The sequence below is a fragment of the Elephantulus edwardii genome, unplaced genomic scaffold (genome assembly GCF_000299155.1).
Source record: "Elephantulus edwardii isolate Elephantulus edwardi_28Jun2011 unplaced genomic scaffold, EleEdw1.0 scaffold00077, whole genome shotgun sequence".
Classification (NCBI taxonomy): domain Eukaryota; kingdom Metazoa; phylum Chordata; class Mammalia; order Macroscelidea; family Macroscelididae; genus Elephantulus; species Elephantulus edwardii.
In genome coordinates, this window is record NW_006399827.1 from 9016108 (window position 1) to 9029406 (window position 13299).

At 53.1% G+C, this 13299-nt stretch overlaps 1 protein-coding gene across 1 annotated transcript; it reads right to left on the reverse strand.

The window, feature by feature from the left end:
* Window positions 1-227: 227 nt before the first annotated feature.
* SGCA (sarcoglycan, alpha (50kDa dystrophin-associated glycoprotein)) lies at window positions 228-11286 on the reverse strand. Its single transcript, XM_006889301.1, has 9 exons — window positions 11250-11286; window positions 10334-10453; window positions 10085-10239; window positions 9607-9679; window positions 9122-9320; window positions 8369-8531; window positions 6595-6803; window positions 6360-6386; window positions 228-408 (listed from the first exon to the last, which is right to left on the reverse strand). The coding sequence occupies exons 1-9, from the start codon at window positions 11284-11286 to the stop codon at window positions 228-230; spliced, it is 1164 nt and encodes a 387-aa protein (XP_006889363.1).
* Window positions 11287-13299: the final 2013 nt, after the last annotated feature.

Here is a 13299-nt window from a genome sequence, read left to right on the forward strand (position 1 = left end):
TGTGGGACGAGAAGGGCAAGTGAGGCCAGGGCTGCAAATGGAGGACAGCAAGGGAAAGGACAAGGGTGCTGTGAGAGCCAGGGCCTGACCCTCCTGCTTCCCAACCCTGACCTCGGGTCCCAGCTGCCCAGGGATCACCTCTGCCATTCCTCACCAACTGTCCCAACCATCTAGTTCCCACAGAGAGGAGGTGGGCACTGTCCAGCTGGACCCACCTGCCGAGGCTCTCAGTGCTGGTCCAAGATGAGGGGCACTTGGGCGCTGTCCACGCGGGGAGGCAGCCGCTCGCCTGTGCGCACGTTGAACATGGGCAGGGTGGAGAGGGGCCGTGGCACCTCGCGGCTCCCTGCCATCTGCCGCAGCTCCTCCGTGTTCCCGCGGATGGTGCCGTGGTGAACCATCTGGATGCTAGGGGTGGGCAGGGTCGTGGAGGCATCAGCGCCCACAGTTCTGCCCTGAGGGCCTGCGACTCAGCTCCCCTAGGGGTCAGCCTGGCTCCCCTGCACCGACCCAAGGCCTTCTCCACCCGTTATGTTAAAGGGTAATGAGTGCGCACACGACTCTAAGCTGTGAACTGACGTCTGTGGAGGATGTCCGTCCCCAGATGGGTGTCTGATGTTCTGACAACCCTCTGGGTCCTCTGGAGCACTCTGCTCTCTCCCCCCATGCTTTCCCCAGCCCCCAAGCATGTCCCCCCTCCAGAGCTGGTCTAGCAACCCCACCTTCACCTTTTCACACTTCTCGGCCTTGGTTCAGACTGTTCCGCCTCCCAAGAACATCCTCCCCCATCTTCTGGTAGTCATTGAATCTTGGAGCTCCCCAGCCCTGTCATCCAGAACGCCCTGCCCACTGCCCCCAAGCCTGCACCTAGCAGACCGTCCACCTTGCTCCAGCCACTGTCTTCTCTCCTGTCTTTGTTTCAGATCAGGGCTCCCTGAGCGACGCAATGCCACAGCCCCGAGTGATGCGATGCCGTAACCCTCAGGAATCCTCCCTGCCATCTAGCTCCAGGTTCTCTTAGCCCTGTTCTCATCTGCTATTTACACGGTGTGCCTTCTGCTGTTACTGAGCCAGACCTGAGAAGCAGGATAGATAGCACAGTGGTGAAGTGTGAGGGCTTGAAAATAGATTTCACTACTTACTGGTTGTGTGACTTGGGTAAATGACTTCTCTTTCTTTGTGTCCTCAACTGTGATACAGTTGATATGAATTAAACAGTTAACATATCAGAATAGAGCTTACAACAAACTCTCAGTCAATGTGCAGCAAATGGTTAACTGTTATAGGGAAATTTAAGGGGTCCTTGTGATGCAACAGTTAAAACACTTGACTCTGAACCAGAAGGTGTGCAGTTCAAATCCCCCTCCAGCCATTCCTCAGGAGAAAGAGGGGACAATATATTTCCATACAGATCACAGTCTTGGAAACTCTACGGGGCAGCTCTGCCCTGCCCTGTGGCGTCACCGCGAATCGAATTGACTGAAACAGTAGAGTTTGGTTTTTATAGAGAACTTTCAGTTGCGACTGTTATTATCACTGGTATTATCTTATTACAGCAAGTTCACCCAGTGAACTTGGCCTCCTGTGGAGGATGTTTTTAAACTCCTTCACAGGAATCCACCCACATTTATGGGCCCAGCCTGCAGACAGTTTCCCAGACTACTGGTTACCAGGTCAGACAGAAAGGGGAGCAGAGACTTGTTACTGGAATCAGTGAGGACTGGATTTCTTGGAGAGGCCAGGACCCCGGACAGAGCTGAAGCAACTCCACTGGTCCCCAGATTGTTAGTTATATGGCAGAGGGGAGGCTATCAAGGTTTAATTAGTGCACACAGATTCCAGCTAGAAGTTAGACTACAAGAAGGACTTCCCAGCTTCTTGCCAAGTGGATCACGCTCCTGCCTAGCCCACAGGAGGGGGTGGAGTCGCAGTCTAAGTCTGGGGGAGGGTTCAAAATGAGCTCTCCACTCTGGAATTTGGCAAGGCTCATCATCCAAAGCACAATTTTCCATTCCTGGGCAAGGGGAGGCTGAGGGGAAGGGGTGCAAGAAGTGTGAAGACATCAAGGGAAAGGCAGCCTGGGAGGCAGTGCCCCCTGTTGTGGAAGGGTCTTCCTTAAGAGCCCCCTCTCAGGCCCCAGCCCACATCTGTGTCTCATTACCTTGGCAACTCATACAGATGGAAAAAAGTTCTGGGATGTTTTTCTAGAGCAGAGGCAGGAGCCAGAGCAACACTGCCTCCCTCCACGATCCTCCCACATCAGCACTTGGGCAAACTGGCAGGATTCATTCCTGTGTGCATCCGAGCGCACCCCACAGCCCACGGCACTGTGGGCGTGGTCGCCAGCCCAGCTCAGAGGCCCCACCTCCCACTCTACCATCAACAATTGGGTCCCTCTCACCCCGCACCTGTCACTTAGACCCATAGCCAAAGTCATGGGGCTTGGACAACTGTGTGATGAATAAAACAATATAAATGGAAAAGAGGCAGCAGAATCATGACCTGTGAACAATCCGAAAAATGCCAGACACTGACCAGTGGCGGGGGGAGGCAGAAACAGGACATTTTAGAAATTAATCAACACAGAACCCAAATTGACCTGATGACTGCCTGCAGCCGTGGGCTCTGGTGTGTCAGAGATGATGAGGGTGGCACAGGATCGGGCAGGGTTCAGGTCGGCTGTGCACAGGGTCGCTGGGAGGCATCCTTGACTCAACAGCGCCTAGTAACCTCACAGTACTGTACAAAAGGAGCTCTAGTGGCAAGAAGTTGACCTGTAATTCCTAAGGCACATGGTTCAAATCCACTGTCTACTCAGCAGGAAAAAGACGGCAGTCTCCCCCAAGTGACCAAATGCCTCTGAAAACCTGCTGGAGGGCCGGCCGTGGAAAGGCTCTGACTCGATGGTCATTAATCACAACAGTACTGTACACGGTAGACGTGGGCATTGATTCAGAGGTAATGGAGGTTCTAATAAACCAAACCAACTCCCCCCAAAAGAACATTCCTTATGTGTCTCTGAAATACACATGCCAATCTCTCTCATTCATCATGAATATTATAAAATAAAAATAATAGAAAATAATTTTGAAGGTTGAACCAATTTTAGGTAAAAGTAGGTGATCTTTTGTAATATTATAAGACCCAATTTAAGAAAAAGAAAATGATAGAAGAAGCAAATCTTCCCAAGAGTAGCTGATAATCTACTAATCAGGACTCGGAAAGCGGGATGGATTGAAAGTACTTCTCAAAATACCCACAATGACTGATTTAATTGGTCAAATTTGGGACAGGCCAAAAACATTCTATTAGGAATTTACATGGGGGGGGGAATCACTATTCCTGATGAGGAACAAGCCTCTATAAAATCAAAAAAGTGAGGTGGGGGGAGAAATCAAGCCTTTTAACTGTTTGGTATAGGAAGGGGATCAAGGAATTAAATTGTTGAGTTATTTGGAAATAACTCAAACTCCACTGCACTCCATACTGTTATGTGGGAACAGACTCCTCGCTGACCCCGCACTGGGTCAACTGCCCATCGTTCTCCTGAAGTACTGCAAATGGACTTGAATTGCTGGAGAGGTGAGGCCTCTGGGGCAGCACGACTTCCTACAGACTGTGCCACCATTGTTATTACGTGCCCTCCAGTAGGTTTTCAGAGGCAGTAAATCACACAGGAGGAGATTGTCTGTCCATCTTTCTCCCACAGAGCCACTGGTAGAATTGAACAGTGTGCCTTCAGGTTATCAGTGCAACTCCTTACTGCTAAGCACTAGTACTTCCCTGTTTACTTAAATAGGTCAAGGATGTTTACACACACACACACTCACACTCACACACGTGTTATTATGTGCCGTTGAGTTGCCTGTGAAGCCTGTCCTGCCGTGAGCCAGTCTCACTGACTCTGACACACCAACCCCCATACCCCCAGTTACTATTATCAATCCATCTCATCTGGGGTCTTCCTCTCCTCCGCTGTCCCCTTACCCTTTGGAGTATGATATCCTCCAAGGATCAGTGCCTTCTGGCCATGTGCCCAAAGTATGTGAGACGGAGCTTCAAAATCCTAATCCCCCAAGGAGAAACTTGGTTTCACCCTCTCCAAGACAGATCTGTTTGTTTTCTTGGCGGTCTATGGTATATTCAAGACTCTTCTCCAGCACCACAACTCAAAGGCATCCATTCTTCTCTCATCCTTAGTCATTGTCCAGCTCTCTAATGCACAGCAAGTAATTACAAAGACCACACCTTGGGTCGGGGCACCTTAGTCTCTAGACTGACCTCGTTGCTTCTCAGTCCTCTGGAGAGGTCCCTGACAGCAGATTTACGTAACACAATTCGTCCTTTGATTTCCTGACTATTGGTGCTAAGAGTGTTGATTGTGGAGCCATTATATATATACACACACTCATTTTGGGGAATTCATCTGCCGTAAAAATTCATCACCCAACCCTGTCAAGTTGATTCTGACTACAGGTGACCCCAAGTGTTACAGAGAAGAACTGCTCTCTGGGGCTTTGATGCCTTTAATCTTTATGGAAGCAGACTGCTAGATCTGTCTTCTGAGGTGCCCCTGGGTGAGTTTGAACCTCCCACCTTTAGTTTAACGGTCAAGCACAAAGAATTTGCACCACCCCGAGACCTGGACATTCGTAAAGGCTAATATATTTCTGATTTTTCAAATGTCTCTGTTCCTTAATCCAGAGACTTAAATGCCCAGGACAGTCGAGATGGTGAAGTTACTGTGGTGGGTTTAAAACTGGGGGCTCAGAACGCCCTGAGGCCACCTCCAGCACACACATGCATGGGTTCTTGCACACGGCGGTTCTGTTTGGTCCACATATCTGGGTCCAGGTGCCCAAGGCCTCCTACCCAGTGTCACTGGGAGGCCAGGGGCCCACATGATCTCCCACCTGCCCCTCCTAGGTGGGGACAATGGGGCCACTGTGACCCCCACAAGGTTCTGGCAACCTCACAATACACCCCATGAGGTCACCGCAGGGATAACCTTCGTGCGCCCTGCGCCCCTGGCACAAGTCGGCTGAAGCCAGCCGAGGGTGAGCATCCCAGCTCCTCTCTCTGGCCACCCAGGGGAAGGTGCAGACCGGACCACAGCCCTACAGAGAAACCTCTGAGGGAACAGGGGGCGTGACACACCTCACCCAGCCACCCAGGAGCACTCAGTGGAGATTTCACCATCACCCTGGAGGACCTCGCTTCCAGCTCCCCTCACCTACCCCAGGGAGAGATGCAGAAGGAAACCTCGCTGTCCCCAGCTATGCCCTCGCCCTCCACCATTGCACCCGGAGGAGGCCGGCAGGCCAGCATGTCCCTTGTCCCTAACAAGAAGGATGCTGGACGCAGCACCTTTCCCAAAGCCCGACGCAAGCCCAGCATATCCAAGGTGATCCTGAAGACCATCGCTGACAAGGGAGAGCACCACCACGTGTCCCTGGCCGCCCTGAAAAAGGCCATGGCCCACATGGGCTACAACATGGCCCGCGTCTCCGGGCGCTTCAAGCGGGTGCTCCGGAGGCTGGTGGACGAGGGCATGCTCAAGCGGGTGACCGGCAAGGGGGTTTCCGGCTCCTTTCGCATTGGCAAGAAGAAGGCCTCCAAGACCAAGCTCAAGGTCAAGACCAAGCAGCAGCAGCCGCAGCGTAGAACCGGACAGCGCAAGTTGATTCTGGGCTCCAGAAAGGGGCAGAAGCGTCTCCGTGTCCGCAGAATAAGAGGCCACCGTCGCCACAATTGAGGCAGGCAGACGGGGCACCAGGCCTGCCACAGGCTGAGTACAATGCCAATAAAAGGGCCTAAATTATTTCATCCTTGCCTCCTGGAATCTTTGGGGCCCAGGGCAGAGGAGGGGGAGGAAGAGGGTGAGACATGAGGGTGACAGCCCCAGGGAGCAGGGCAGGCCAAGGCAGGGAGGGACTGCAGGAAGCAGTCACCAGTTGGTCCCAGAGGGAGAAACTGAGGCCCAGGAAGAACCACTGAGCCAGACCAGGACCCAGGTGTCTAACTCATCTTTGGGGAGGTTGGGGGGTACATAACATTGGGAGCTTCTCAAATCCTCTCCCCAGTCTGACAGCAGATCCCCAAACCCTGGCCATAGCTCCCGCCCTGCCCCACTTATCCCAAAAGAGCAGAAGGCAAGGAGGCCAGGATGGGTCGGTCCCAGCATGCAGCTGATCCAGCTGGGCGTGCAGAGGTCAAGGGTGCCCCCCGCCCCACCCCCACCCTGCCTGTATCCCAGGGTCAATCTAGTTTGTCTACACTTCCCAGGGTACTGCAGGGTCCAGATCAACAGCCTCAGGCTGGGCGTGTTCCCACCCAGCCCCCAGCTGTCCCCAACTCACTCAGAGGTGGCCAGGTCTCTCTTCAGCCTGTGAAAAAGAGAGGGGAAAGGTTCGCTGGCTCTGCCTCCACTGACTTATGCATGCTGATGTCTTTCCCTGTAGAGGGTGGGAGACTGGGACCCGAGGGTCAGGTGGGCCCCTTTCTGGCTATTGAGGGGTCTGGGTGTCCAGGCCACGGGGTTCCTTGGAGGTGAACACCACCCTTGGCCGCGCCCACCCTCCATCCCACACTCACCGTCCCTCCCGCCGGCAGCACATGACATAGGCCAGCAGCAGAGTGAGCAGCAGGGCCACCAGCAGCGGCACCAGGAGGGTGACCAGGGCATCAGTCAGGAAGTCCCGGGCTGTGGTCTCGGTGGGAGGGCAGAAGAAGGGGTCGTGCTCCAGGATCCCGTCCCCTAAGGTGGGCATCTCGTCTGCAGGCACCGGTACTGACGTGTCCACCTGTTCGTGAAACCCAGAGCTGGGCAGAGGTGGCTGGACAGACAGAGGTCCCCAGACAGGGTCCCTCCTGCTGATTTCTCCAGCCCTGTGACCTAGTAGGACGAGCTCTGGACTAGCAGGGTATAATGGTTGGAGCAGAGCTCTGGTGTCAGACTGCCTGGGTTTGAATCCTGACCTGGACTTGTGCTTTGCTCACCTCTAGGAGTCTTTGTTTCCTTCTCTTAAGTTTGGAACAACCATGTTGTTGTTTACTGTCAAGGCAGAACCGACCCATAGCTGGCCCTCCAGTGGGTTTTCAAAGACAGTAAATTGTATAGGAGGAGAATTGTCCATCCTTCTCCTGTGGAGCAGCTGGTGGATTCGAACCACAGGCCTTCGGGATGGCAGCAGAGTTTCTTACCTCTAGCCCACCAGAGCTCCCTCTGGAACAGCAATGGTGACACCTATATTGCAGGGTGGTTGTAAGAATGATGCATGTGTTTTGGGCACGAAGCAACACCCCAGGAATAGAGCTCATTCCCAATCCCTGTCCAGGGTGCCCAGAGCAGTGCCAGCTCAGCCACTCGGTTTACGGGAGCAGGATCCCCCAGCAGTGCCCAGTGGGGGAGTCAGGGTCTCTAGGTCCTAGCTTTGTGTTGTGTGAAGTCGAGTCAGTGACTGCTCATAGTGTCCCCATGTGACAGGATAGATCTGTCCCACAGAGGTTTTCTTGCTGTAATTTTTACAGAAGTCAATCACAGGGTCTTCCCTCCTAGAGAGACGTGCTGAGTGGGTGGTTTCTAACCACCAACCTTTTGGTTCACAGCCAAGAATTTAACAACCACGTCACCAGGACTCCTTTAAGCTCTAGGCACCTCACTTCACATTCTGGAGAGTAGTGACAACTGTCTTTGGTTTAGACAAAATGAGAGTAAAAGTTATTCATTCTTTACCTTAGTGGCTCAGTGGTTAAACGCGACTGCTGACTGAAACACCACCAATATGAACCCAGCAGCCATTCCAAGAAGGAAGATATAACAGTCCCCTATATTGAGATAACCACGTTGGAAATTCTATGGAGCACTTTCTACTTTGTCCTACAGGGTCGCTATTTCAATTTGGCAACATCAAGTTTTGCTTTTTTTTATCCCAGGCAGGTTTCTTAAAGCAACATTTTTAAGAGCTATGATGTGCAACAATGAATGAATAAAAAATTTAAAACAAACAAACAGAAGAGATGTGAACTGAGCTCTCACACGGAAGAGCTGTCACACATGTAAAGGGTTTGTAACTTTCCTGTGGGGAGTATCCTAACATTGGATCTGGGCAGCCTGGGACTCCCGAGCTGTAACTCACATCTGGATGTGGCCTCTGTCGCCCTCTTGTGGGAGGAGGTAGAAATCCAAGGCAGGGTGTGAGCGCGCAAGCGCGCACTTGTGTATTTTCAAAGCTGAAATCACAGACTGGACTGGTGATCAAAAAATGATAGGCAAAGAGAGGGAGACTAGGGTGGGAAGGGAGAAGAACAGGAACCGTATTGGGGACCATGCTCCTTCCCCACCCAAAGAGTCGGGATTCCTCCTCACCAGGGACACATTACACCAGGCAACACGAAAGTGGGGTGACAAGGTGTCATAGCAGGACAGGAGTGGAGGCTGGCCCTGGGCACAGCGGGCGCGGCTGTCAGGGAACACCACCATCTTCAGGCAGGTGGAGAAGGGCGAAGCAGAGCCCACTTTGATGTACACCCTGAATCCAGAGAGAAGTCCCTGTTAGTAAAATATGGGGGTGCCCAGACCTGGGGATTCGGGCTCACACTGAGGATCAAGGTTATGCTCAGAATGTATAGAGCACTCCACAATTCCCAGGAATTTGGACCCTCCAGGAATGAATGACCTTAGATGGATGGATCTTATCTCCATGGGGACCAGAAAGAGCTGAGGTCAGCAGACTAGGATTTGGACTAAGGAGGGTAAAAGGGAGATGAAGGGTGACTGGGAAGGACTGAACCATGGTGTGGAGCTGGGAGGTCCAGGTGGTGTGGCGAGGATGCTCAAAGGTGGGTAACCCTCCTGTGGCACAGGAATTAAGCATTGAGCTGCCAACCCAAAGATCTCTAGTTGTAGCCCACAGCCTGCTCTGTTGGAGACATGGAGGTCGGCTTTCCTAAAGATTAACAGCCATAAAGATTGAAATTCGTGGGACAGTTCCACTCTGAGTCATAATCAATTCAGTGGGCTTAGGTTTGGTTATATGACCAAGGAGACTCCTGTGGTGAGAACCCAACCCAGGCAAGCTGGCTCTTCCTCCCCCAGGAAGCCCTCCTGGGTTGTACCTACCCTTCTTTGCGACCCTCAATGGGAAGGGGGACTCGGCCCCCACGGTCCAAGGCTGAAGTGATGTTGATAAGCTGGAGCTCCCCTGCCTCCCAGAGCCCTCCCAAGGCAGAGAGGAAGCGGCTGGCGGGCAGCGAGGGCAGCACTTCCTCCACGTCGTGGCTCTGCACCAGGAACTCAGCCTGGTAGGGTAGCAGAGGGCCTGGGAGGGCCAAGGGGGTACCTCAGGCTCCATGAAGGCCCCCAGATCTGCCCTCCCAGCCCAACTCCAAGTTCCTCTCCAACTGTCCTCACAAGCCTTTCTTCTTACCCTTCTCCCTTTCAAGTTCCACATCCCACAGGCCCTCACACAACAGCCTCCAGAGTGGGAGTCTCCCCCAGTCCCTACTTCCCAGGATGCCCTGCTTCCACTGTTCTCCAAGCGCCTCCCTTCCACGTGGCCCTTAGTCTTCCGGAGATCCCTGTCAGTGGGACAGGGCTGGTGGTACCTTCTGGGTCCTCAATCAGCAGCACCAGTCTCTGCTGGGTGGTGTCAAAGCTGTCCCGATTGTAGGCTACAACCTGGAGGAGTTAGGGGAGAAAGAGGCCAGGCTGGGAGGTCCAGGAGGGGTGCACCCTGGCAGAGAGGACCAGACAATCACACCAGATTGGAACTATACACATTGTATAAGGAAGTCCTGGGTCATGCAAATGGTTACCGGTGAACACTCTCCGCTGCTAAATGAAAGGTGAAAGGTTCGAACTCCCTCAGAGGTGCCTCAAAAGAAAGGCCTGGTGATTGGCTTCCCAAAACCCGGTCACTGAAACCCTTACGGAGCATGGTTCCACTCTGACACATATGAGGTCACCATGAGTGAGAACCAACTCAGTAGCAACTGGTAAAAAAAATATATGTAAATGACCACGGGCAAGCAGAGCGCCCAGAGGGCCCACTTCACAGCCCAGGCCACGCGGCCCCTACGGTACCTCGATGACCTGGCGGCCACGATCTGCTGGGGTGGCGGTGCCGTAGAGGAAGCCGGGCTGGTGGGGGTTGCGCTGGGTGTAGCGGAGCCACCGGGGCAGGTCTGGGTGTCCCTGGAGGTGGGCATGGTAGGTGATGCGCACGGAGGGTGGGACAGCTGGTGGGAGATGGAGAGAAGGTTGGCCTTTGAGCCAGGACCGGGTCTCAAGCACGGCCCACCCCACCTCCCAGGCCAACAACCCCCGGCTCACCGACATGCTCAGGGAGGCGCAGGAAGGTGGCGTGGTCCAAGGTGTGCACAAACACTCGGCCCACAAGTGGGTGGAGGGTGACCTGCTGGGCCTCGGTGCCCGCCAGCCCTGCCAGGAGACCTGTGGGGACCCCAGAACCACACACACAGACTAGCTTCAGACCTAGGCTGGGGATAAACTGCTGACCCAGCAAGGTCCCTGAGTCCCCCATGTGAGAGACAGAGACCCCTTCACCAGCTCCCAGAGGCAGGTCACGCCTGAATTAGCCATTTTATTCAGTGATGAGACCACTTATGGTTCCCTCATGTGATTCGTGGAAGAGGTTCCCACCTTCCCAAGGCCCTGTCAGGGTCACAGTGGATGTTTGCCTGGAGTGTGTATGCAGGTGGGCTGAGGCACAAGAATCCACCTGGAGTGTCTGGGAGGGAAGGGTAAAGGGACCATAGCAGGGACAGGGTGACCATTCTGGACCTTCGCCCCCCCCCCCATCTTTCCGTTCCCTTAGCTTCCAGAGCCTGGCTGGTGGAGCTGAGCACAGAAACCCACCCCCCAGCCCCCACCCCCGCTTCAAAAGAGGCCTCTCTGACTGCCCAGCAGCCCCTGCTCTCTGCCTAGGACCAAATTTAGCCTGGGCCTTGGCAGGGGAGCAGCGGCCCAGCCAAACCATTAAAGGGCCCAGCACCCTCTGGGGTGAGGACACCCCCCAATCCTCAGAGCTCTCAGTTCCCTAATTCCAGAGCTCAGCTCCCAGCCTTAGAGCCCTGGACCCCAGCACCAGGCACATGAACACTCATAGTCCCTCAGGTTCTGCCTCTCCCCAGGCCCTCCCCAAAGGACCCTTTAAACCTCCCCTCCATCTCTCCTAAATCTCTATCCTCTCATCCCAGCCTCTGCCTTGAAGAAGGCCCCAACTTGCCCACAAGGAGAGGAATCCAGACCAGTACCACTGCCATGGCTGCCTGGCCTGGGCCGGCCTGTGAGTGACAGGAACAAGAGCAGGCAAGTAGGGGGAGGGAGGACGAAGGGGGAGGCGCCCTAAGCAGCTGGGTCCCTCCCTAACCCCATGGAGAGCAGGCCGTTGACTCTGGAGAGGACCCTTCCCGTCCTCGGGGAACAATGTCCCTCCTGATGCCCCTGTGTTTGAATGTGTTTCCTAGAATACCAGCCCAGTGACCTCACCAGCTGCTCAAGTCTTCTGTTAAAGACTAAATCCTAACCTCTGTGCCTTCAGTTAGGGAGTTCTGGTGGCTTAGCGCTAAGGAATTGCACTGCCAACCCAAAGGTACACTGTTCAAGTTCATCAACTGCTCCACAGAAGAAAGGTGGGCAATCTCCTCCTGAAGGAGTTACCGCCTCTGAAAACCCACTGGAGGGTCTGCCAGGGGCTGGTCCCAATTCAACAATGTGATGCCTAACAACAACAATAATCCTGTGGTTAGGGATCCCTGGGGGTGCAACGTGTAACCTCTCAGGCTGCGAACTGAAAGATCAGTGGTTTGAACTCACCAGTTGCTCTTCAGGACAAAGCTGTGGCAATCTCCCTCCCTAAAGATTTTAGCCCCGGAAACCCTTTCGGGCAGTTTTAGGCTGTCACGTGAGTCAGAGTCAGCTCATTGGCCACAAGTTTTGGGTTTTATTAGCGTAAGGCGTGTCCTAAAGCAATCTTTTCTGAAATGTAAAAGATCACACTAAAGGGAGCTCTGAGGGCCTAGTGGCAAGAAGCTGCCCTGCGATCGGAAAGCTCACAGTTCTAATCCACCAGATGCTCTGCTGTGGGAGGAGGGGCAATCTCCTTCTTTGCCAGTCAGATTGGATGGCACACAACAAGTAAAAAAAAAAAAAACAAACCCAAAACAAAACCAAAAATCCAACATGGTAAACAAAAAACCCCAACCTACCAAAATAAAAAGATCAGAATAAACAGGCAAGCAGAAATGGGGGAGGATAGGTACCATGGCCGTGAAAATTATGAAGGAGCCAAGAATAGAAGCTGCAAGGAGCCAACAGCCGGAGGGGGCGGGCGGGGGCTCCTCCCCTTAAGCCAGGGCACTAAACCGGACGTCTGCCCCCCTAAAGTGTGAGAAAATGCATTTTTAAATTTTATTATTATTATTATTAATGAAAATGTACAGATATTTGGATCATTGTTGCACTTTTCTCTCTGTCCATCCCTCCCCTCCAGTTCCTTCTTCCCTTTGAAAAGCAAAAGAAAAATCTCTCCCTCCAGGTGCACTCTGCTATGCAGCCTTCGTTCTGCACTCCTGTCATGACAATAATACCTAATCATATTGCCGTTTAAAGAGTTCTCTCCCTCATCTGTTTCAATGCAGTGAAAATGCATTTCTGTTCGTTAGAGTCACCCACTTGTAGTATTTCCATTAGAGCTGCCCTGGTGGTGTATCAAGTTACATGTTGGGCCACTAACTGAAAGGTCAGCAGTTCGAATCCACTGGCTCCTCCATGGGAGAGAGATAGTATCTTCCAGTAAATTGTATCGCTTCAAAACCTCAGGGGTGGGTGAATGGCTGTGATCCTTCCTCACCAGGGCCACAGCGCATGGGGCACTGAGTGACAGGGTGTGATGGCAGGACAGAATAGGCTGGCTATGGGCACAGCGGGCACAGCCGCCCGGGAATCCCACCATCTTCACGCAGGTGAGAAGGCAAGAAGGGCGAAACACAGCCCACTTTACTGTACACCCTGAGCCCAGACAGAGCCCCTGTTAGTGATGTGTGTGGGTGTCCAGTGCTGGCGATGTGAGGGTTACCGGGCTCACCCAGAGATGAGGGTTATGGTCATAGTGTACAAAGCATGCCTTCCTTCCAGGGCACCTGGACTCTCCAGGACAGCTTTGTTTTTTGTTTTTTGGGTTTTTTTTTTTTCTATAATTATATTTTATTAATTTTCATAAACATTTACAGAGATTTTGGGCTTCCACTCATTCATTGTTGCACTATTCTCTCTAC

What these genes read in the sequence shown, in the direction of transcription:
- SGCA (XM_006889301.1), bottom strand. Translation starts at nt 11,286, where the DNA reads ATGGCAGTGGTACTGGTCTGGATTCCTCTCCTTGTGG. An exon ending in CTGGATTCCTCTCCTTGTGG is followed by an intron (nt 10,454 to 11,249) that starts GCAAGTTGGGGC and finishes GGGTCCCCACAG; the next exon opens with GTCTCCTGGCAGGGCTGGCG. An exon ending in ATTGAGGGTCGCAAAGAAGG is followed by an intron (nt 8,532 to 9,121) that starts GTAGGTACAACC and finishes CTCTGGATTCAG; the next exon opens with GGTGTACATCAAAGTGGGCT.